This window comes from Garra rufa, chromosome 10 (assembly GCF_049309525.1).
Source record: "Garra rufa chromosome 10, GarRuf1.0, whole genome shotgun sequence".
Classification (NCBI taxonomy): domain Eukaryota; kingdom Metazoa; phylum Chordata; class Actinopteri; order Cypriniformes; family Cyprinidae; genus Garra; species Garra rufa.
Window position 1 is genome coordinate 13,550,619 of NC_133370.1, and position 25,445 is coordinate 13,576,063.

The 25,445-nt window shown below is 35.1% G+C and overlaps 3 protein-coding genes across 3 annotated transcripts; all 3 read right to left on the minus strand.

Annotated features, from left to right (window-relative positions):
• Window positions 1-847: 847 nt before the first annotated feature.
• tmem71 (transmembrane protein 71) lies at window positions 848-9,901 on the minus strand. Its single transcript, XM_073848052.1, has 10 exons — window positions 9,807-9,901; window positions 6,379-6,429; window positions 6,241-6,289; window positions 5,891-6,100; window positions 5,232-5,419; window positions 4,959-5,144; window positions 4,794-4,860; window positions 4,103-4,161; window positions 3,155-3,204; window positions 848-3,043 (listed from the first exon to the last, which is right to left on the minus strand). The coding sequence occupies exons 2-10, from the start codon at window positions 6,407-6,409 to the stop codon at window positions 3,020-3,022; spliced, it is 864 nt and encodes a 287-aa protein (XP_073704153.1). The 5' UTR covers window positions 6,410-6,429; window positions 9,807-9,901; the 3' UTR covers window positions 848-3,019.
• Window positions 9,902-11,829: 1,928 nt separating this feature from the next.
• Window positions 11,830-17,041, minus strand: ift57 (intraflagellar transport 57 homolog (Chlamydomonas)). The gene is made up of 11 exons (XM_073848049.1): window positions 16,711-17,041; window positions 16,188-16,362; window positions 15,979-16,097; window positions 15,727-15,817; window positions 13,955-14,026; window positions 13,632-13,751; window positions 13,480-13,551; window positions 13,254-13,385; window positions 12,463-12,525; window positions 12,210-12,276; window positions 11,830-12,128 (listed from the first exon to the last, which is right to left on the minus strand). Exons 1-11 carry the CDS (start codon window positions 16,845-16,847, stop codon window positions 11,950-11,952), a joined length of 1,227 nt encoding a protein of 408 aa, XP_073704150.1. The 5' UTR covers window positions 16,848-17,041; the 3' UTR covers window positions 11,830-11,949.
• Window positions 17,042-19,077: 2,036 nt separating this feature from the next.
• On the minus strand, window positions 19,078-23,682 carry cavin4a (caveolae associated protein 4a). Its single transcript, XM_073848051.1, has 2 exons — window positions 23,197-23,682; window positions 19,078-19,919 (listed from the first exon to the last, which is right to left on the minus strand). The coding sequence occupies exons 1-2, from the start codon at window positions 23,575-23,577 to the stop codon at window positions 19,311-19,313; spliced, it is 990 nt and encodes a 329-aa protein (XP_073704152.1). The 5' UTR covers window positions 23,578-23,682; the 3' UTR covers window positions 19,078-19,310.
• Between the last annotated feature and the right edge of the window lie 1,763 nt (window positions 23,683-25,445).

Genomic DNA, 25,445 nt, shown 5'->3' on the forward strand with positions numbered 1-25,445 from the left:
GTATTACTGTCCTTGTGGGGATATTTGGTTTCCATAATGTAGGGAATACCAGGTATACACACATTTAATGATCTAACCAGAAATGGGTAATAATTACAATTTAAAGCAGTGGATGATGTTTTTAGTGTTTTCAGGGCTAAGTAAATAAATATCTGGAGCAAATCTATTAAAAATTAAGAAAATAAGGCTATAGTGTAAATTCAATCCATTAATCAATGCAAGCCTATTACATTGCATGTTAACTACATTAGCAAGAGCAACAACAATTCATTGTAGAGATTCCGATCCAGTATAAATGTTAAAACAATATTAAAGAATATCTAAAAGAGAATGTGTTTGATTTAAGCAATAAACAAAAACTATTATATATAAAACTTTATTGATGAAAATGACAATTCTTTTTTTTTTTCAAAATACACTGTAAAACTATTAACCTTAAAAAACACATTTGTTTTAAGGCCTTGTTTTAATCACTCCTTTAATACTTTCTAACATGGCAAATTATGTTTGTGCAAATTACATAAATGCATTTCCTTTCAAGATTAGATTTGACAGTGCATACAAGAACCACATACACAAAATACTTTGTACTTTCACATGCAGTTGAATAAAACATAACTATCTTTAGTTTTCTTGTGACACAGATTATTTTAGTTGATACGGGTTCACTGCAGTAATTAAAGCTAAAAGGCAAGTAAATAATTTAATATTTTATATGAAAATTTGGCAACAGATTACTGATCAGTGAACACATTATGAGACCAGTTTTGTATAAAGTGGAGATGTGCTTTTTGCACTTCCATCATAATTTTACAGCTTAGGCATGGAATTACATCCAATCATAATATGTCAATGGTTTAATGCTGTCATATTGCAATCATTTTGCCTTTTAACTCAGTACCCAGTGACTTAATTTGAAAAACAATAATAAATAAATTATTTCTGAATTTCTCATTTCTTAAAGGATGTAATGGACTAATAGTTTTAATCCCTTATCTGATTGTTATTAACAAAATTATTATTTTTATAAATATAGCTGCAAGCAGCAATTACAGGACCAGGCACAGCATCAAAACATTATGTAAATGATTTGTAAAAATGAGTGGACATAGCATTCCTGATAGGAATTTAAGAACAAGCACTTTGTTTGAAGTCCAAAAATAGAATTACTTAAATTACTTATAACATTTTCCCGATAGGTGGCGGCGTCAGTCTTTTAAAATAATCGAGATACAGCTTAAATCCTTTCAGCATCCTGTGCTTGGTCCCATAGTGCTACAGTTTCTACAAAACACTTTACAGTAAATATTGACTATTTTATAGAGCAATATTCACTCTTGATTTTCTGCTCATGGACACTACAAAAACATTTACATTAAACACAAATACATTATAGTTCATTTAAACACATTAGATATCAATTGGTTTGAATAAATGCATTTGAATGAATAAATGCATCACTTATTCACCTTGGCTTGGTCTCAAACATGTTTCCTTTCAGATTTTCGGGCTTAAACCTCTAAAAACTGAAACGCTCCTTTTAACACTTAATTTGATCCTCGCTTTGCTTTTGTTTCCTCATGAATGTCTTTGTTCTCTTCAAAACAGAGCTGCCTTTAAAAAACTCAAAAATGTTTTTCCTTTCTGAGGATATAAGTTCAGTTGCACTTATGCATTTTGGTCATGTTGAACAGACACCGCTTTCGACTCACAGTTTACTCTTAAAGGGGTCATCGGATGCCCATTTTCCATAAGTTCATATGATTCTTTAGGGTCTTAATGAAAAGTCTCTTATATACTTTAGCTAAAAATTCTAAATAGTAGTGTAAAAAAAACACCCATTTACTTTGTCAAAATCAGCTCTGCAAAATATCAGCTCATTTTATCACATGGGTCCTTTAAATGCAAATGAGCTCTGCTCGCCCCGCCCCTCTCTGCTGTGGGATTATGAGCTGTAATGTTTAAATTTGGGTGTATTTAGCTGCGTTTATCTGCGAAACTTACCAACAAGCACATTTTTAAGAAAGTGCCATTTGCATTGGTTGTGTACACAAACTGCCAACACACATTAATGTTCAAACAACATAGAAAAGTTAGTTTTGCATCCGATGACCCCTTTAACTTTCTGTGAGAGAAGTTGCCTTGCATGAACGTGACAAAATGATACACTTATTACACAGTCCATCGAGAACATGTTCTCCTTTGGTGGCACTAATTCCCTGCAAACAGCATTTAATTGTCTTAATAAGTCCCTGTGATATAAGAGCGTTAAATCCTATTTTAAGTGCAATGCTTTTATAATATATCTAATTATTGCGCTCCTATCTGTGCTTAAAATTTCAGCCCTCGTAACAGCACAGATATGTGACTTTAACCCTGGCAAGTGGCAATAACACTCATCCTGTTTTGTATAACAAAGGCACTTGACAAATCTGTGCAAAGCTAAACTGGCACTTCTTGTGCTACAACTTTTTAAAAGTTAAAGATTTTCTTGCAAAGTCATTATATTATTATATTAAACTAAATTTTGCAGTAAATATTTTTTAGAATCTGATAATCTAGACAAGCTGGGCAATAACACAATGCCCTGGTCACCATGTTGAAGAGCCTAACCAAGCCAAGCTGATATTTTTACAACCACAACTGACATATTTCACTTCTATGCTCTGTCATGCAGGGCATCTCCACTGACTCAAAGAATCCCTCATTATGCAATCCAGTTTTTCATTTAGAAAACTGATTAAATTCGTAAACATCTACTGAATTATAATTTCCCACGCTAATCCTAGCATGTAAAATTTCCTGTGACAGTCAACTGCCATCACTTCTATCAGTTCTGTCACTCTTACTCTTCAGTAATTATTATATTCAGAACTCTTTAGCCGATCAGTGAAAACACCACTACAAAAACTGATCGGTAACTAATATTTAATGCTGACGCAGGATGTGTGTCCACACACTCACTTCCTCTGGCCTCCTCTGGACAGACTTCACAGCTGTATGTATGTGTGGTACCTCCTCACTCATTTCTTGAGGTGATGTCCTGATGAAGAGACACAATATGGATGTTAAAGCCTTCATTTAGAGTCCCATTTTTGTCTGCGTACAGATTCCTATTCAGGAGTCTATTGTTGATCTATTCCCAGATTCTCACCTCAGTCTTTGCTCTCCTCCAGCCCATTGCAGTTCCAGGTTTAGACATACCTGAGGGGTAAACAGAGAGAATGATTTTACAATATTTTACCCATAAAATCGTGGAGAAGTTAGGTTTATAATATAACTGTTGTCCAGCCATTCTAAATCTAATTGGTTATATACACAGTATATGGGCCATTCCACAGAATTGGTACAAACTGCTGTCCCACAATCAAAAAACTATTTTAAAAAGCATTTCATGAGATTTTTACTAAGATCCTTCTATTATACATCGAAACCCACAATAATACTTCAAATATTAGTAAGCTTTATATATTTAAAATCATCATTTATTGGGTAATTTCAGTTGGGAGGTGGCTGTCCCAAACCATAGTCCCCTGAATTTCAATTCATGAAAATTATATTTAAATAATTTTTTTTCAATTGTTGTTTTTAAAAGTATATTTTTGATTCTTTTTAAAAGTGAAGTTAAAAAAAAAAATGTAATTTATATTTTCTATTTAAATTATGAAACTTTATGTTAAAAAAATGTGCCCGCATTTTCATGTCACTACGTTTTTTAGTCCATGGACTGATACTGATTTTAACTACACCCCTACATTTAAGGAAATACTGTCCCTCTCTTTCATTGCTACAAGGTGTGAGTAGATGCGTCCCATCATTTTGAGGTAAATGTGTTCAAAAGTCTAAAAAAATCTGTGTAACTTTAAGAAACATAACCTACCTTTTTTCTTGAAAAAATATGGCTGAACCAAATATATATATATATATATATATATATATATATATATATATATATATATATAATATAACAGAAAAGTTCCATGCTCCTGTGTTTTATTTTATCATTGATCTCATTATTTATCATTTCCCCTCAAGAATATGTCAGATTATGCAAATATAATAGTGATTTAAATTGCTATTTTACTTAAATTAATTTACTCACATATAGATGAAAACAGAACCACGAACGCCACTGCGGCAGAAACACCTCCCAGCATCCACCTGTGGAGATTATGATGTAATTAATCAACGAGGAGAAGTAAAGCTCTACCCATTTTCACAACAAATGAGCCACACAGACAGAATTCTCACTGGCTGTGTCCGAAATCCCATACTCTCTGAGTGAGATTGTGCACCCAAAAATGAAACTTCTGTCATTAATTACTTACCCTCATGTCATTCCAAATCTGTAAGACCTATGTTCATCTTCAGAACACAAATTAAGATATTTTTGATGAAATTCAGGAGCTTTCTGACCCTGCATAGACAGCAGTGCAACTACCACGTTCAAGGCCAAGAAAGGTAGTAAGACATCATTAAAATAGTCCATGTGACATCAGTGGTTCAACCATAATGTTATGAAACTATGACAATACTTTTTGTGCACAAAGAAAACAAAAATAACTTTATTCAACGATTTCTTCTCTTCCGTTTCAGTCGATGCTTCATAAAATTAAGGTTGAAAGAACTATATGTCACATAGACTATTTTAACAATGTAATTACTATCTTTTTGGGTCAGAAAGCTCTTGGATTTCATCAAAAATGTCTAAATTTATGTTCCGTAGATAAACAAAAGTATGCAATTTCAGATACAGCTTCTCTTTCACACTAGCACACACACTTTTTCATTACCCGGAGGAGATGGCAATGCAGAGGCACAAAGTAAGGATGAGGAGAAGGACTTTCAAGAGCATAGTTTCTGAAACAAACATAATCAAGAGTTTGCAGCTTTTTCTATTTTTGCCATATTCATCAAAAAATCATAGAGCTGTAGCTCTTTCATTCACCCTTTCTCACCTGATGTCTTGCTGGATGAGCTATAACTATTGAGTTCACACATGGATGGGGGAGGAACATCCAGGAGGCCGCTCAGTGATTGGCTGAATTGTTCGTGGGTGGAGCATGACTCACATGGAGGCTCCTCCTCTTCTATCTGAGTCTGAGGAGGCATTTTATCAGGGGAGGAAACAGGATCTGTGGTATCTATAAAAACACACACATCTTCACAAAAACGAAACAGGCAAATATTTTAAAATAGATGTTGCAGTGCAAAACTAGAAGCCTTCTAACCATAGGTAAAGCGGATGGGTGTAGTCTCATAGCTGTTGTCCAGCTCCTCCCATGATGATGACTGAAGGGGAGCGATGGGGTCAGATCTTCTAAATACACTTCCTTCCAGCCAGGATTGGCACGATTGGCTTACATCACTAAAAAGGCTGGCCAGTGATCTTTTTGCCCGGCGTTTTCGTCTGAATATGCTAATATGCATACACGAACACAAAAAGGGTTTATCATTCTGTCAGATTTAAAGGGATAGTTTACCCAAAAATGAAAATTCTGTCATTAATTACTCACCCTCATTCGCACCTTTGCTCATCTTCAGAACACAAATTAAGATATTGTTGATGAAATGCAAAAGCTTTCTGACCCTCAATAGACAGCAAGGTTCCTACCATGGTCAACGCACAGAAATGTAGTAAGGATGTTGATCAAATAGTCGAGAATTGTGTGCAAAGAAAACTAAAATAACGACTCTGTGCCTTGACTGTGATAGGACCCTTGCTATCTATGGAGGGTCAGATGTTTGTGTTCCAAAGATAAATGAAGGTCTTACGGGTTTGAAGCGACATGAGGGTGAGTAATTAATGACAGAAGTTTCATGTTTGGGTGAACTATCCCTTTACCCTGAGAGATACTCAATTCATACTCAATGCATACATAAATCTCACCGAACAAGATTCTCTTTGTATGAGACGCTGGTGTGCGATGGAGTCAGGGTGACGTTACCATCATCATCTGTGGTAAAACTGTCCTCTGTCATTACATAATAACCATTGGCTAGTAGGCGGGGGCTTCGGCGGCACGAGCACACGGAGCCTGTCAGCGGATTGGTGGAGAAACACTCGAAGGAGGAGTCGGAGAAGTGGGAGGCATCAAGACTGAAAGAGTGAAACACAAGCAATGTACACGCATTTTTTACAGACGCACAAACAAGCACTACACATATACTTAAGGAAAATAACAGGAAAAGCCTATAAATACATGGTAATGCTGTTTGTCTACATTCCAGTAGGCCTACCTGTGACAAATATATTCAGCCTCCTGCCTCCTGGTCTTAACCGGAGAACCTGTGACAAACATCAGGTCAGTCTTATCAAAGAATGTGTGCAAAAGATAGAGTAAGAATGAGAGAGACATGATATGAGGGCACACATACTTGTAACTGCTCCCTTGAAGAAGAAAGACATGGCTCACGGTGCTGTTAAACCTGTAATAATAAACACAAAATAACACTGATTGCTCTCAAAGAAATTGATAGTACATAATTTACCAAATGTGCTCCTGTGAAACAAAATTTTGAACGTTCCATTTTATTCCATTGTTGTTTTTAAAAATATCTTCTTTTTTTCGAATTTTCTTTGTAAATTATGAAACTGAAAAAAAGTGTCCCGAATTTTCACGTCACTACCGAAACAGTGTATGTTTTAGTCCATTGGCTGAGACTGATTTTAACTACACCCCTACATTTATGATGAGAAAATATTTGTCACTCTCTCTCATAGCTACATGCTGGGTAGACAGGCCCCATCATTTTGAGATAAATGTGTTCAAAAGTATGAAACTCTGTGTGCAACTTTTTTCGAACGTCACTACCGAACACCATTTTTATATAATTAAACACACTTTTTTGGGAGTTATTTCATAACATTGTATTTATATGTGTACAACTCTTCAGAACTGCGCTAGCTAACCATGTGCTGATTAGCATTTTCGAGCTATGTTCAAAAGTATCTAAAATTGTTACTACCGAAAGAGTCACAACAAAACATTTGGTAAAGTTTCGGTAGTGACATCTTTATTTTTTGGGTATTATGCCATAAAATTGTCACTACCGAAACATTATTGTTTCGGTAGTGACAAAAGGGAACACAATCCTTTATTTGGGGGAAATAAACAAAATTTTGGTTATGCAAATTTGTAGTATTTTTGTATGTTTTAATATGCGGGTTAAAATTAACTAAGATTTTATGGTAGTTTTTGGTTCAATGTAAATTCAAACTAATGAATCCTTAAGTTTAAAAATGTGTATGGTCAACTTTTTGCATTTCACAAAAAAAAAAAAGAATTATTAAAAATACAACAAATCTCAAATCACACTTGAAATATTGTTAAAATTGTAATTGTTTTTTTTAATAAGATGTAAACAAAATCTTAATAGGTCAATATAACACTTATTAACCCTTGTGCAACCTTATAGACATTTTTTTCCATTTCAGTTTTGTTTTTTGTTATAAGTGTGCCTGTGTTAATGCCAACTGCATACATTTTGGCTCAGGTGTTTATTTTTATTGAAATTTTAATATTTCACCATCATTTCCTTCAAAAAATCTATTTTACCATCCGTGCAAAAAATGCACTCACACTCAGGACCTTAAGGACAAAAATGTCCACACTGAAACCAATTAAAACTGCAATTTTTTAACCCACGGCCGACTATAAAATGATGGAATATTTGCTAATAGGCATTCATTTTATCGGCAATACTTCAAATTTTACATTTTTACCATTTTTACTAGATTGTGCCATTTTTTCAAATTTACGAAATTTACAATATACATTTTTTTTTAAATCTAACTCTACATAAAAATATAAATGCCTCAGAATTAATGTTGTTGTTCTTCACTGACACACCCAAGAATCTAATCTATTTTTTTTTCATAAAAAACAACTGTGGCATTATGCAAACAAACCAGCATTTAAAGGGTTACAATTCTGAAAATTAATGAATGTTTGGTATCTATGGATAGACCAGATGCTGGTTAAAACGAAAAATCAGTGAAAGTGGAAACAATATTAATAAATCATATTTTTATGACAGTTTTTGGACATGGAAATTTTTGTGAAATTTTTTAAAATACATTGGATATTATACAATTTGCATACATACAAAATTTGTGGAAAAAGATCAAATTGCTAACCAATTCTATAAAATGGCCCCTATCGATTTTTCTAAATCAAAATATATATACATTTTTAAAAATCATAAAAAATACATTATTTTGTGCAATGGGGTAAATAAGAGGGAAACTATTATTTATATGTTTCTATAAATATGGGTTTTTTGTGTAAAATATATCAAATGTTCAAAAATAAATGTATTTCATGAAATAAAATGAATCATTTAATGTAAAATGGCGAGGGGTTCAGGATGTAAAGAGAGTGAAATGGGGAGGGGGATCAGGAAGCCATGATGATCCAAATGGGGATGATGCTGGCAAAGTAGGAGGGGACCAGCTACTGTACTTCCTGTTAACCACTTCCTGGCTAGAAATAAACTGATTGGCTGACCCGAGTGTTGTGCATGTGTGCGCGGCAGCTGCTATCAGAGAAGCAGAGGAGACTAACGGCAAAGAATGAGGGATGCTCTCTCTCTCTCTCTCTCTCTCTCCCACACACACATACAAAGCAGCTCGTTTTCTTAAAAATCTGTTCCCAGAGTGATCACGTGACACACTTCTGCAACTTCTGCACTTCTTATGTTTGTGCTTGAACAGAAAGTCCCCAAAACCCTCACACTTGTTTCCTGTAGTCTCTGTGAGCTAGACACAAAATGACTTCAAGATCGAGAAAAATATTTTTAGCAGAAAGTTGCAAATACATAAAAATAAAGAAAACAAGCATGATGAGATGCTGATGTTGCAGCAGAGCAGAAGTGAAACGAGAAGCTGCAATATCAAAGCTCACTGCAGAAAAGCATATGCCAACCAAAACCACAAAACCACACATGCATAACGACACAAAAACAGAGCTCAACAATAATAAACAATTTCTTTTGGCAATTATTATTTAATAATTTATCTATTTCTATTACTTTCATTCTTGTGTACTCACTTATATAATAAAAATGTGATTGTGTTTTAACCAATATATGGGTGAAGAGAGAAAAAAAAATAATAAGAAGAATTTTTTGCAGCATATTGTAGTTGTGTTTATGTTAATTCTATCACTAATTAACCATGCAATATCTGTTTCTCAGTTCTTTTAGTGGTTTTATGTTTTCTAAGATTAATCTGTTTATTTTTGTAAGTTCTTAAACAATCTTAAATGCACAGCACTTTGGTCTACTTTGTTGTGTTTATTAATTAATAAAAAAAAAAGGTCTACCTTTTTTTTTTAAATAATTTAACCTAATAATAATGATAACAATAATAGACTATTTTAAAATATTAGAATAATTTATTTTATGTTAATCTGAATAAATACTTGTCTGAAATTTACACGAAATTCGGCGTCCTCATTGTTTTTTTTTTTTTTGCTCTTAAGTCTGTTCTGCCTTCAGACGCGACGCTCCTCCAGTCTTTGTTGCGCGGCCTCAAGCAGATACGAGACACGCGAAAAACATTCACTCACATATCAAAGTGTCAGTTAATACTCCACATGATAATGGTACAGTGTAATAAATCTAAAATCTCAGTGTATAAAGAAAATACAGGCTATAAAGTGATTATGCAGAAGCGTAATGAGATATTAACATCCGGTTTCCTCTTGCTTGCCACATTCTTTAACGCTGAATGTGCTCTGTATCTACTGCGCACAATATACATGAAACTACTAAGATTCAGAAAGAAGAGAAAAGCAACTTACCTAAACCGCGGAGAATGCGGATAGCGGTGCGGATCAAGTCTGTCCGCTTACATACAAACATTGACATGCATGAAGAACCACGCCTTCTGAGAGAGAGAGACCCAGAGAGAGAGAGAGAGATAGAGGAGGGGGCACTGTTCAAAACAAAACTTCTTTGAAAAATACAGTAGTGCACCCGTAATGCAAATATATTCGATTCAAATTTATACATAATTTTACATACATTACCAGTCAAAAGTTTTTGAACAGTACCGTTTTTCATGTTTTTTAATGCAAGCCTGCATTTATTTGATCCACAGTACAGTAAAAACAGTAACATTTATAAATATTTTTACTATTTAAAATAACAGATTTCTATTTGAGTATATTTTTAATGTAATTTATTTTCCGATTTCAAAGCTGGATTTTTAGCATCATTACTCCAGTCACATGATCCTTCAGAAATATTAAGATTTGCTGTTCAAAAAACATTTATTATCATTATTATTATTTTGAAAAAGGCTGATTGGACATTTTTCAGGTTTCTTTGATGAATATTTCTCTGAATCTATCTGATGTAGAAATCTTTTGTAACATTATAAATGTCTTTATCATCACTTCTGATCAATTTAAAGCATTCTTGCTAAAAAAAAGTAATAATTTCTGACTCAAAGCTTTTTAATGGTATAGTGTAGGCTATAATGTTACTAAAGCTTATTATTTCAGATAAATGCTGATCTTTGCTTGATCTGATCTTTCTATTCATTGAAGAATCCTGAAAAAGTTAGTTATTTTAACTGTTTTAAATATGGATAATAATAAATGTTTCTTGAACAGCAAATCAGTATATTAGAATGATTTCTGAAGGATCATGTGACACTGAATGAGTGATGATGCTGAAAATTTAGCTTTGATCACATGAATAAATTGCTTTTTAAAAAATATTTAAATAGAAAGCAGTTATTTTAAATAGTACAAATATTTCACAATATTACTGTGTTTGCTGTATACCGGATCAAATAAATGCAGGCTTGGTGAGTAGAAGAGACTTCATTAAAAAACACACACACAAAAAAAATTGACTGGTACTTGTGAATGCATTAGTATTTATGATTACATATTTATATTTGTAAGTCACTCTGCACAAGAGAGCCGAATAACATTATTTAAAGGGATAGTTCAGCTAAAAATGAAAACTCTGTTACTTATTCACTCTCATGTCTCTCCAAGTCTGTATGAGTTTCTTTCTTATTTTGAGCACAAAATGATATATTTTGAGGGATGTGGGTAACCAAACAATTGACAGTTGTAACTGACTTACAGTATTTTTTTTCCATTCTATGGAAAACTATGGACCTGTAACAGTGGTTCTGATTGTATTTCAGCATTTAGTGCCTGTGTCAGTTAAAAGACAAGGTGTAAATTTGTATATGGTTCATTGGATTATTAAAACCAGTCATGAAAAAAAAAATCTAAATATTGAGAAAATCGCCTTTAAAGTTGTCCAAATAAAGTTTTTTAACAATGCAGATTACTAATCAAAAATTCTGTTTTGATATATTTATGGCAGGAAATTTACAAAATATCTTCATGAAACATGATCTTTACTTAATATCCTAATGATTTTTGGCATAAAAGAAAAATCGATAATTTGACCCATACAATGTATTGTTGGCAATTGCTATAAATACACCAGTGCTACTTATGACTGGTTTAGTGGTCCAGGATCACATTTGAATAGATGCAAATTAATACACTTTTTGTTTGAGAATTCCTACAAATATTACAATTCCATAGGGAATTTCAACAAAAAGTTAATTGTTCTTAGGATGAACACAGACTCAGCAAATGTTTCCTCAGGGAGTGGACTGATACCTTGGAACTAAAGCAGACCAGAATTATCTCTAGTGTTTCTCTGCAGTGTGTGAGGATGACATCATGGAATAGTGACATGTGTGTGTAATGCTCAGCTCAAGGGCCTCTATAACCAACACCCTTCTCTTTTTCTCTGGAGACGGTTACGTAAGTTAAAACTTATGTAAGGTTCTAGTAGTGAGAATATTTATTTTATTGTTCAATAGATGTTTTGTTATTTACATTTAAAAAGACATTTAAACGCAGAATATTTATATAAATTGTGACCAACACATACAAGAGTGTAGACTCAGTACGTCTGTGCGTTGGGCTCTAAGAGGTGTGTAGCATGCATGTCTCTGGTCATGTTGTTTTTCTCTCTGAGTTTGGCTTGTAGTAACGTGTGCTCCACCACTCCCATCCGTACATCCATCTGCTCAATCTCCTGCTTCAGCTTGGTCAAACTCTGACGGATCTTCACCACTGGAGCTGCGACACAAAACACATTATCAAGCAAAAACCACAGCTCACATAAAGCATGACAGAGGGTTTGTGGTGTGTGCAGTTTACCTCCATCTGACATGCTGCTGCCTTTCTCTTCCATTTCCTGTTTGACTTTTTCAAGCTCCTCACTGATCTGAAATAAATATAAATACGTTTTATGAATTTTATTTGAACACTATTGATATGTGGACAGCTGTATACAGCATTATGAGACACATTCATCTACTGATGATGTTATTTGCTACTGTGTGAAAACCAGGAGACGGTTTCAGTCATTGTAATAACAATACTGTGTGACTGTATTGTTGTTCAGACTCACCTCAGCCAATATCCTTGTTCTCTCTGTGACGCCACCACTGGCTTGCTGATAAAGCTCCTTTACCTGAGGGAAAAACAGATGCGACATTTGCCATCCTGTCATTTGACTTATAATAATTTCCTGATAATTTACTCACCTCCATGTCATCCAAGATGTTCATGTCTTTCTTTCTTCAGTTGCAAAGAAATAAAGGTTTTTGAGGAAAACATTTCAGGATTTTTCTCCATATAGTGGACTTATTTGGCCACATATGGTGGCCAATGGGTTGAAGGTCCAATTCAGCTTCATTTTCTTCTCCAACTCCAAAATCGTCCAACATCATTGTTTTACTTTTTTTGTAAAAGGCGTTTGACTCTCTTTGCATGTCGATTGCAAACACTGGGTTGGTACTTCCGACATCTTCCCGACATAACTACGTAATGTGCGAAGTCAGGCTGGTGCAATGCGAGCATTTGTGGTTAAAAAGTATATACATTTTTAATGTTTTAAGCAAATGACTAATTGTTTCACTAGACAAGACCCTTTTTCCTCGGCTGGGCTTGTGTAGAGCCCTTTGAAGCTACACTGAAACTCCAATTTGGACCTTCAACCCATTGGCCACCACTGAAGTCCACTATAAGGAGATAAATCCTGGAATGTTTTCCTCAAAACCTTAATTTCTGACTGAAGAAAGAAAAACATGAACATCTTGGATGACATGGGGCTGAGTAAATATCAGGAAATTTTTAATCTGGAACTGAACTTCCCCTTTAAGGTTAGTAATTTAGGTTTTGATTGGTTGAGATGTTCACCTTGTTGAGCTGTGCTTGCGCCTGGCGATATTCAGAAATAAGATGCTCAAGCTGAGTATTAAGGTATTTTTCACGACTGGTCACTTTCTCCAGTGTTTTACTGATGTCCTCCCTCAGCTTAAACAGACAACCCTAAAAAACCCACATATGCACATACTTAGGTTTAATATTTAACATTATTATGTATTTTTTTAAAACATCTGTGATTGATTGATGGATGGATGACCTTGGCATCTTGCAAGGATGTGTTGATGCCGTCTTGATGTTGATGCATTTGATCAAGATGAATCCTCCAATCCTGAAAAAAGTTAACCAGTATCTCAGTTAATCAGAACCTCACCATCAACACAGAGGTGACATACTGTGATGAAAAGAGACCTTGTTGTCGGTGCGAATGGTGACTTTAAGTTGTGGAAGAACTCGTTCCACCTCCAGATTCCACTCAGCGGCATCAACATCTGACTCCAGAACCACAGCAGGCCTCGATCCACTGAGTTCCTAAACACACATCTACCAGTTGTCTTTTACTGTACACACTGGGCAAAAGGTTGTTTAACATCTTAATTTATAGCACACACACAGATATAACCTCAAATATGAAACAACTCACTATCTCCAGAAAAAGAAAGAAATCATTCCATTCATGTCTATATTTTGTTATTACATAAAATGCACCTACTTGTATTTCAAATAGAACTTACACTCTGATTGGTTCTGGTCTTCAGCGCATCTAAATCAAGGCCGTCCTCTTCCTCATACTCCTCATCCTCCTGCTGAAGTTGCACATTTTTAATCATTGTGTGTGTGACTCAATGTCACTCACTTTACACATGAGTCTGTGTGTGTGTTTGTGTGTGATTCACTGTCATGTCTCCATCCACTTCACTGTGTGAATAAGGGGTAGGCAATCTAAGCAAACATTTCTATTCTCTATTTTAGTTATATCACAATATACACATTTTTACAAACTGTATTCTATTTAATTTGTATATGTTTTGCTTTTGATATAGAGCAATACAAAAATTTAAAATAAAGTATTACAAATTATTTTTATATTTTACATCACCTAAATGCAAACAAAATACCATAAGTCTTATAATAATAATATAAAAGTGCATTATTCTGCTTACTATTTTTTTTATACAAACAAATGGCATTTTTTTTATTTATTTATGTTTTGATATGCCTTACATAGCATGCCGGGGAAGTTTGTTTTATAATATTATCAATTGTTATTATTATTATTGTTGTTTTATTTTGTTGTTATGTTGAGTAAATACATATTTATATTTAAACAGCTGTATATATGGCACATGATGTGCACATCTGTACTGTACAAGTATAAGCATCTGTGTAAGTCTTTTGCTTACTCCATCAATATTTACATATGTATATTTTTTCCTTTCTATTCTTTAGTTTTCCTGGAAACCATAACAAATTTCGGTCACACTTTATATTAGGTGGCCTTAACTATTATGTACTTACATTAAAAAATAAGTACAATGTACTTAATGTGATCATATTGCATTGCAAAACATTTTTGCTTCTATTAAGGTGGGATATGGGTAAGGTTAGGGACAGATTTGGTGGTATGGGTAGGTTTAAGGGTGGGTTAGGGTGTAAGGGGTGGGTCAACAGTGATAATTACAGAAATTAATTACAAATGTAATTACATGTAGGTTTTTTAAAAAAAGATAAGTACAATGTAAAAACATGTATGTACACAATAAGTACATTGTACCAATTGATTAATTTAAATGTACGTACATAGTAGTTAAGGCCACCTAATGTAAAGTTGGACCCAAATTTCTTTTGTGTTCTCGCACACTTAGTAAATAAAGGTTACTCTGATTGGGATTCTGATATTGACTTTTGAAGCTGATATAATCAAATAATATACAGCGGAGTTCAAAAGTTTACAAAAATCCTTGCAGAATCTGCAAATGTTAATTATTTTACTAAAAATCATACAAAATGCATCCTATTTTCTATTTAGTACTGACCTAAATAATTTCACATAAAAGATGTTTACATATAGTTGACAAGAGAAAATAATAGTTGAATTTATAAAAATGACCCTGTTCAAAAGTTTACATACACTTCATTCTTAATACTGTGTTGTTACCTGAATGATTTTTAGTGGTAGTTGTTCATGAGCCCCTTGTTTGTCCTGAACAGTTAAACTGTCCACTGTTCTTCAGAAAAATCCTTCAGGTCCCACAAATTCTTTGGTTTTTCAGCATTTTTATGTATTTAAACCCTTTCCAACAATGACTGTATGATTTTAAGATCCATATTTTCAACTGAGGGACTTACATGCAACTATTACAAAAGGTTAAAATGCTCACTGATGCACCAGAATGAAAAACTATTGTAAATAAAAAACGTAAATTTGTCTTATTTTGCTTAAATATCTTATTTTTTCATTTAGTACTGCCCTTCAGAAGCGACATAAAGTTTGAGTTTGACTCACTGTCATTTCTTCCTCTACTTTACTGAGTGTCAGCTCAGCATCATCTTCCTGCACACACTCGTCTTCCACCTCCACAGACGGGTACAACGGCCTAGTAAAGAAAAAATACCAGCTGTTTTAGTGTGTATATAGTGGGTACAGAAATGTAATGAACCTTCTTGAATTTCGTAGTTCTACAACAAAACCTACATAAGACCTACAGATGCACAGAACATCATACAATCAGTTTATGGTGTTTGTGTGTGCTGTTACCTGTTCCAGGCAAATCCTTTACTCTTAAGTGCCTTTTCTACCAGCTGATCTAGAACATAGCAGACATGCTCTCCAGATCCAGACTTCAGCTTAGATGGGGGGAAATCAACCTGGCCACCCTAGGAAAAACAGATATACAGTGATAATCATGAAACTCAAATACTTCTTCACACACTTGAGAGGATGTCATCACCATGATAACGTCTCACCAAGGCACGCAGCTCAGACAGGATGTTGGAGACGGTGGCATTGGGGTCATCGTACTCCTGCGGTGTGTCAAACGGCCGCCCACACAGAGATATCAACCAGGCAGCAATTACACTGAACATATAGAACTGCTCTCCAGGATTTGACAACACGTGAGGGCTAGAAACAAAATAATGCCTGGAAAAGACAGCAAAAATGCTTATTTTGATTCAGGAAAAATGACAAGTTTTACTTATAAGAAACCCTAGCATTTGTTTGAAGGTTACTATCACATTCTGTTTTAAAATTAGGTAATTACTTCAGCTGTTTTTGGTCACAGATTATTTTTTACATTTTATTTGAGAGCTTTTGACATTGTATATTAATGTCAGTATATTAAAGATTAGAAGATGTAGCATGTTTTGGATTTTATTACAGGTTAACTATAAACTTAACTGTAATGTTTCTGTCAGGAACACAGAAAAACAACATGAAAGTGTCTTATAATTCTTACATGAAGTAAGTTAGCGAATATAAATCTCTCACCTAGACAGAGGTTTGATGTTGTGTTTTTCCAGAACATGCTGTTCATAATCCAGAACCTTGAGTTTATCCAGCAGATCATCCATCAGCACGAACATCTGATAGACCGAACCGGGTCCGCGCTCTTCTTCCTCCGCCATCCCTGTATCTTTCTATTCGCACTCAACCAGCTTTACTGGCAAGGCAAAACGAGTTTAAACTTTAATAAACATCAAATATATGTATACAGGCACATACACACGTTTCTCCTTCTCTGTGTGTATTTTTATCAGTCGTTTCTAATACGCAGGCTACAAAAGCGGATTCGGGATGTTGTAGTTACTGTCGCCAGGAATGACGTCACACACTGGACAAGAGAGGAAACAAAATAATAGTAATGAACCAAGATGGTTGATAATACACAATAAACAATAACGAAGAATGCTGAAACTATCTAACTGTTAATATAAGAGTTTGTCTGAACCATAGACTGTAAAAAAAGAATGTTTTGTGCTGCGGGTTTTATGAGAATCTCGGTGCTGCCACACACTGAAGCGGAGAAGAAATGGCACCACAAACAGGTTAGCAAAATTACTTTAGGATATGAAAAATACATTTGTACACTGCCGATTAAACTTTTAGGGTGGGTAATATTTTTAATGTTTTTGAAAGATGTCTCTTATACTCACCAATGCTGCATTTGTATATTTGTTTATGTTTGTTTATTATTTTAAAATTAAATTTATTCCAGTGATGGTAAAGATCATTTTTAGCATCATTGCTCCAGTCGTCAATGTCCCATGATCCTTCAGAAATCATTCTAACATGCTGATTTAATACAAAAAAAAAAAAAAAAACCTTATGAATGAAATGGTTGTGGCTGCTTAATATTTTGTGAAAACAGCAATGTTTCTTATGGATTCTTTGATAAATTGAAAATTTAAAGGAACAGCATTTATTTGAAAAGTTTTTACTGTCACTTTTAATCAATGTAATAGCTGAATAAAATATGTTCTGACCCAAACTTCTGGACAGTAGTGTTTATTATACACATTATTGCTTATTTTCACATTTATTTATATATATTTTTAACACTGGAAAATCTAACCAGCCAAAAGTTTTTGATATTTTTTTAAAGAAGTATTTTGCTTACCAAGCCTGCATTTATTTTACACAAATACAGCAAAAACAATACATTTTCAAAATATTTGTACTATTTAAAATAACTGTTTTCGATTTGAATATATTTTAAAGTGTAATTTATTCCTGTAATTTTAAAGCTGAATTTTTAGCATCATTACTCCAGTCACATGATCCTTAAAAATCATTCTGATATTCTGATTTGCTGTTAAAAAAACATTAAAATATTATTACTATTATTATTGTTAAAAACAGCCAAGTAGATTTTTTTCAGGTCTATTTGATGAATAGAAAGTTTAGAAGAACAGCATTTATCTCAAATAGAAATCTTTTATAACATTATAAATGTATATATCATCACTTTTAATCAATTTATCATTTTTTATCAAATTATCAATTTAAAGCCTCCTTGCTAAAAAAAAAAAGTATTAATTTCTATAATTTATTTCCAAAAAAACAAAAAACAAAAACAAAACAACTGACTCCAAGCTTTTGAATGGTATATAGTGTATAATGTTGGAAAAAACTTTATATAAACTTTTTATTTCAGATAAATGCAGATCTTTGAATCTTTCATCAACTGTTTTAAATAATGATAATAATAATAAATGTTTCTTGAACAGCAAATCCGTATACTAGAATGATTTTTGACTGATCATGTGACACTCAAAACTGGAGTAATGATGCTGAAAATTTAGCTTTGACCACAGGAATAAATTACATTTAAAAAAAAAATATTCAAATAGAAAGCAGATGTAAAAATAGTTCATGATATTACTGCTTTTTCTGTATTTTGGATAAATACACAGAAAAATAAATGCAGGCTTGGTGAGCAGAGGAGACTTCTTTAAAAACATTAAAAAAAAATCTTACTGTTCAAAAACATTTGACTGGTAGAGTATGTGAGTGAAAAGCTGAATTGGAAAATAAACATGCATTATAGTGTTTGGTTGTCTTTAGATAAACTGTGTGCCAGTGTGTGCCTCATGTTAGGTTGCTATGTGCTGGTCAGAGCCGCTCAGCTGTTGAGATTAATTCCAAGAGATCTTTTTTTGGCTGATGGGTCAATCTTTCTTTCACTCTGCTAGTCTCTGTCTCTGTGATGTTGGCGTGGGTGTGAACACAAATGTTTGGAGATCCAAATGATCTCTGGTCTTCACTGTAATTCAGGTTCAGTCCCCAGCTTAACTACAAGTGTTTTGGGCAAAGTCATCCACACAAATGCAGAGTAAAAGAACACATTAGACAGCATATCTTTTCATATTTTAATACATTGTGGTTTATGGTAACAGAAATGATACAAACACATCCGGTGCTTGCATTCTTAATTAATTTGGCTACCCAACACACACATACTCATACACTCTCACATTTTGGAGCACATTGTTTTTTTATTTATGAAAAAAAATTCTCTTTCTTCCACTTACTCATTAACTACTTTCCTTCTCTACATGTTTTTCCCTTTCACTTCCCTCTGACTGTTTTCAGTCCTCCTGGATGCGAGTTGCACCTTCCTCTGATACTGGACCTTCCCTCTTGTTCTCGGTAACCACCTCTGTGTAGGTCACATCTGGGCTAGACTTCCTGCCTTTGGGAGGAGTCACAGCAGGCTCCACCTCCGCACCCTCCTGGCCCTCAGCGACCGTGCGTTCCTTCTTCAGTTTGATTTTGAACGATTCTTTATTGGGTGCTTTCTTAGCGATGTTTTCCTTCAGCCTCTCGCTGCTCTGACGGAGCTTCTCTCGCTGCTCAGGGGGCACTATCTTCTCACCAAAGGTGTTAATTTTGGTTCCAAGCGTTTGGCCCGTCTTACTAAGGCTCTCCTTGGTCTTGCTGAGGTTTTCCCGCGTCTTCTCACGGGTTTTGCTCATTTTCTCTTTGGAGAACGCAGCTTTGATGTTCTCAATGCCTTTTAACCCGCTCTGTTTCAGACGGGCGCCCCGGGATGACTCCGCCTCCTCGACCACCATGTACTCGTCATCAGATGATAGGTCAGCAGGGATTTCATACTCATCTGGCTCCACCTCCAAGTTAGCAAGCCCCGCCCCCTTAGGAGTCTTGGTAACAGCAACAGAGGGAACTTCAGTTTCACCCTGCAGTCGAAGATAGAAAAAGGAGATTATTATTCAGTAGGAAACTCCAACTTCACATACTCGCAGTAGTATGTGGTAATATTAAGGAATAGTAATGGATTCGCTGGAAGCCTGGATTTGAGATTTTTTTACATTGAAACTTAAATATGCATGTGAGCTCTGCTTCCTCTTGCTCTTACTCAAGCAAAAACAGAAGGCCTACATTTTAGGTGCTGTGTTACGGTGTAAAATCTTGGTCCATTTACACTGCTTACATACTTAACTGTCTTCATTTACTAGAAGATAAGATTTTAAAGAATATTTTAAGAGTTTTTGTCCATACAGTCCAAAGCAACATTGGTTCCCATCAACTTTCATTGTATGGACGAAAAAACACTGAGGCAATCTTCAGTTCAAAATATCTTCTTTTGCATTTTACAGAAGAGAGAAAGTCATACAGGTTTGGAATAACATGAGGGCCATGAGTAAATAATGACAGAATTTTCATTTTGGTTCGAATTGACCCTTGTGCTCTCACGCTATGAAAAATATATTGTGGAGCAAAGAGACCACTGACATTGTCCTGACAGACAAGACTGAGCAGGTTACTTTTGGTATGTAACTAAGTCTCAGCTTTTACATTTGGTCATTTTTTAAGAAAGTCTAACAATAAAGATCATTTTGTGCCTCAATGTGTCATGACAGATCACTTTAGCACCTCAGTTCAGGTGGCACATAAATCGTCAACATTATCTTTTCTGCTTTACTAGTTATAGCATGAAATAAACATGAATGAACATCAGAACGTATCTTGTTTCAACTCTGGAAAGATGAAAATACACACTATTTTTCAAGTTCAAGTTCAAGTCCACCAACGTTAATCTACTCTCTTGAATTGTTTGTTGGACAAAATGACAGATTCTGCGTTATGATTGTCAGATCACATGTCAGTCAAACTCCCAGCAAAGTGTCAATTATTCCTTTAAGTAAAGTTTACGCATATAGTTTCAGTTGTTACTTTTAAAGGGTCAACCATGATGGTTATTAGATGATATGTCTAAAGGGTTAGTTCACCCAAAAATGAAAATGAGCCCACGATTTACTCACCCTTCAGGCATCGTAGGTACAAATGACTTTCTTCTTGCAGTCAAATCCAATTAGAGTTCTATTAAAAATGGTCCTAGCTCTTCCAAGCTTTATAATGGCAGTAGGCGTGTGTTTCTGTTCAACAGTCCAAAACAAGTCCAATAAAGTACATCCATCCATAATAAAAAGTGCTCCACACGGCTCCGAGTGGTGAATAAAGGCCTCCTATAGCGAACCGATGCATTTTTTAAAGAAAAATCCATATTTGAAATGTAATAATCACTTTTCTGTAGTTTGCGCCAACTGTCATACGTGCAAGCCGTTCTGGGTTTCTCTGCTTCCACGTTTGTCAGTTCTCAGCGGCACATGTACAACGCATATGTCAGTCATCCACCCAGAACGGCTTCCGTGTACGACAGTAAACGATAATAAACCTCGTAAAGCTAGAGAAAAGTGATTATTATGTTTTAAATATGGATTTTCTTTCTTACAAACACATCTATTCACTACTGGAGCTGTGTGGAACACTTTTTACTATAGATTAACTTTATTAGACTTCTTGTCACAACTTGGAAGAGCCAGGAAATTGGATTGGACTGAAAGAAGAAAGTCATATACACCTGGTGCCTTGAGGGTAAGTAAAACATGAGCTAATTGTCATTTTTGGGTGAACTAACCCTTTAATGTTACACTGCACAAGAAAAAGCTGAAAACTGGTTAAAATCACCAGTTCCTATTTAAAGGTCCATTTGGAGGTTTGTGAACTTAGATGGTGTGCAGAACCTCTACAGAAAGTCTACTAATTTTTAGTTCCACTAATTTTATTAAGTTATTTTATTTGACTAGTGAATAGTCTACTATTGATATAATTAATATCACATTTACAGTATAATGTTAAAGCCAATCATACTGTGGTTGGTCACTTTATATGTTGGCCAGACAGTCTCTTCCTGTTTAAGTGGGTGGTTCTTGGCCTTAACAAGCAAAGTGGATTAGGTTTTATGCCAGTCTAAAGTCTGGTTACATGAGATGACCCTTCCCTGGAGGGCATTTTTGTAATCTATAAGAATGGATGTCTATGTATGTGTATGTATAAACTCCCTATTCAGGGAATAGCCTTAAAGAGTCGCTTCAGCTGTGTGTGCAGCTCTATATAAGGAAACCTCAGAATAACCACACACTCCTATACTGCCACATTCGCTCTAAGAACCTAATGTAGACTCATTTATAATGTCACATATATCCTCTACTTATTCATTCTGTATATTGTGTTGCACTACACAGTAAGAAGTCAAATTTGCCAGCATTCTCTCAAATAAGTCATAATTTGAGTCATTTTTAAACCAGATATATGAGCCTGGACCACAAAACCAGTTATAAGGGTAAATTTTTTAAATTGAGATTTATACATCTGAAAGTTGAATAAAGCTTTCCATTGATGTGTGGTTTGTTAAGATAGGACAATATTTGACCGAGATACTACTATTTGAAAATCTGGAATCTAAGGGTGCAAAAGTACTGACAAAACCACCTTTAAAATTTATAAAATGAAGTTCTTGGCAATGCATATTATTAATCAGAAATTAAGTTTTGATATATTTATGGTAGGAAATTTACAAAATATTTTCATGGAACATAATCTTTACTTAATATCCTAATGATTTTTGCCATAAAAAGAAAAATCATAATTTTGACCCATTCAATGTATTTTTGGCTATTGCTACAAATATACCCATGCTACTTAAGACTGGTTTTGTGGCCCAGGGTCACATATTCATAAAAATGTTACAAAAATGTAATAGATTTTCGACAAAGCCACATTGGTCAACCACTAATCTGTAATACACTGTCTGTGGTTAAAGGGTCCATTCAAAATGAAAATTCTGTCATCTTTACTCACTCTCATGTCACTCCAAACCTGATATTTTTGGTTAGCAACAGAAAAGAAAACATTCTTCAAAAAATGTCTTTTCCCTGTTTCTCTCATTCTGGAAGTCTCTTGAATGGACATATCAAAAATATTTTAATATTACTCATCTGACACACTAACATAAATAGTTAGCCAATCAGCTCTGAAAAGGAACTTCTCAAGTGCGCCCCCTACTGCTATGTGTGAGATTACAGTGCCAACTTGCTGTTAAATGCCAAAGGATTGAGCCACACCCTCAATAACTTATAACACACAAGCAGTGGTTATTAGGAATGTGTTTACCTGGTAGATAACAACCCTGAACTTGTTGCGGGTGAGCAGCTCATCCTGTGTAGTTTCGACTTTCTTCACACGCACGTTTTGTTTCTCCACACGTGAACGTACTTCTTTGACGTGCGTGCTCACGCGGCGGGCCTTCTGGAGCAGTTTGTCAACGGTTGTGGCCGTGGCGCCATGGTCGCGAGCTAGTTTGAGAAGCTCGGATTGGACGGCGCTCACCGAGCTTTCAAGCTGCTGCTGACGCTCCTCCATGCGCTGCTGGCTGGCCTGGACGCCATCGATGATCGTCGACACACGCTCCAGCAGAGAGAGAATCGACAAGGCCGAGACAGGCTGCCCGGATTCGTCCTCGACCCCCAGCATTACATCTCCTCTCTTTTCCATCTCCGATTCTCCCTGAAAGTAAAGCTAGAGATGGAGAATCAAACACACAGTACAGAGAGTAACTGACACTCCAAGAGAGAGACCCCAGTGGAATCTGACAAACTCCACCCCTGTTCACACACAGAGATAGAAATGCATGGATATAAATACAACTGTAAGAGGACACGAAGACATTTTTGGAAGCTGTATCACAGAAGCACTGGAAAGCCCCATTAATTCAAACATTCCCATATTGTGTGCAAGTGTGCATTAGGGTGGCTTGTGGATATGCAATATATGTGTTGCTCTCTCAGCTTCGAAATAGCTAAAATGACAGTGGCATTGATCTAGGGTGCAAATGTGGGTGTTTGTGTGATGAGGTGGACTTGCTTTTATAAATCCACCCCTTGTGGCAAACCGTCAACTCAACTGAAGCCAACAGCTGTGGAACGCACACACACACAGTGTAAACTGACCTTGGAGGTGTTTCGCATTGGTGTTTTGACCTCTGACCTCACATTCAAACAGGCTCACGTTCCAAAACTGCATCTCCCAGCTTTGAGCCACTGAAGAAAACACACTAGTACATTAGAAATACAAATATCCAGAAAAACACCAAGACGTGACATTTTCTTTTAAACCCACTTTATAAACGTTTGAGTTTACAGATTCGACATGCAAAATTATACAGACCTTCTCATAATAGCAAGTCACTTGATTTACAAACTGATTTTATAAGACTGATAAATGCACAGAATTTTACGGTCACACATTATGAAAACCCGCTTTACACTGATTCAGTTTTAAGAGGTTTGTTTTACTTGATTTTGGATTGTGCTGCTATAAAACTCATTTTTGCCTTATTTCCAAAATTAAAAGATTGTGATATTTTCCCCCAACTTTACCCACCTTATTTTTCTATGCAGACATAAGCTTTTTTTCCCTGAATTTGCAAGATTTCTGATATTAGCCACTATGTAAAAAAAACAAAAAAAAAAACAAGAATAACAAAGCACAATAAACAGTAAAAATATTTGTGCTATAAACCAGTGTGTTTGCAATATCAAGCAGCATAATAGACCATTTTTGTACAGCTAAAATAACTGGAAGTGTCTGACATTGGAAGCCTTGCACATTTAAGTTAAAAATGGCCACATCTGCTCATACGTTGAAAATAAGGTGAATAGAAGGCAAAGTATAAGAAAACAGTGAGTTTTTGTAAGAATCCTCTGATATGTTTTAACCTCGGACCCCCAGATTTTAGTGTTATAAGTACTTGTAGTTTTTTTTTATGCATGTTTCTGTGGTTGTTAGGGTGTTCTGGGTGGTTGCTTACTGGCCGAAGTTAAAAAAGACCACCACAAAGTGTTATTCTGGTCCCTATATATGGCTCAGGGCCAGGGTTGCCAAGTCTGTGTTTTTTCCACAGAATTTGGCTACGTTGTAAACTGTTGTTTAAAAACTACTGTTTTAACAACTGTTATCATATAGATCATGTTATGCACATTGATCATAAACAGCTCAAAGGCTTCCTACCAGTTTACAATGTATCCCAATTTTGTGGAAAAAACACAGACTTGGCAACCCTGCTCAGGGCCCTCAGTCAGTGTAAAACTATGAGATTTTTTAGGCCTGTTACATTGTCCTCCAGTCATAAATCGTATAGCTTATGGGTGGTTGCTTACTGGCCAAAGTTAAAAAAGTCCACCACAAAGTGTTAATATGGTCTCTATATATGGTTCAGGGCCAGAGTTGCCAGGTCCCTGTTTTTTTTCCATGGAAATGGGTTACGTTGTGAACTGTTGTCATATTGATCATGTTAAGCACATTGATCATAAACAGCACAAAGGCTTCCTACTGGTTTACAACATAGCCCAATTCTGAGGTAA

What these genes read in the sequence shown, in the direction of transcription:
- ift57 (XM_073848049.1), bottom strand. Translation starts at nt 16,847, where the DNA reads ATGGCGGAGGAAGAAGAGCGCGGACCCGGTTCGGTCTATCAGATGTTC. An exon ending in CGCAAGCACAGCTCAACAAG is followed by an intron (nt 12,526 to 13,253) that starts GTGAACATCTCA and finishes TTTTTCCCTCAG; the next exon opens with GTAAAGGAGCTTTATCAGCA. An exon ending in CAGCAGCATGTCAGATGGAG is followed by an intron (nt 12,129 to 12,209) that starts GTAAACTGCACA and finishes TTTGTGTCGCAG; the next exon opens with CTCCAGTGGTGAAGATCCGT.
- cavin4a (XM_073848051.1), bottom strand. Translation starts at nt 23,577, where the DNA reads ATGGAAAAGAGAGGAGATGTAATGCTGGGGGTCGAGGACGAATCCGGG. An exon ending in TCAGGGTTGTTATCTACCAG is followed by an intron (nt 19,920 to 23,196) that starts GTAAACACATTC and finishes CTTCGACTGCAG; the next exon opens with GGTGAAACTGAAGTTCCCTC.
- tmem71 (XM_073848052.1), bottom strand. Translation starts at nt 6,409, where the DNA reads ATGTCTTTCTTCTTCAAGGGAGCAGTTACAA. An exon ending in GCTGAATATATTTGTCACAG is followed by an intron (nt 6,101 to 6,240) that starts GTAGGCCTACTG and finishes TCACTCTTTCAG; the next exon opens with TCTTGATGCCTCCCACTTCT. An exon ending in TACAAAGAGAATCTTGTTCG is followed by an intron (nt 5,420 to 5,890) that starts GTGAGATTTATG and finishes TATGCATATTAG; the next exon opens with CATATTCAGACGAAAACGCC.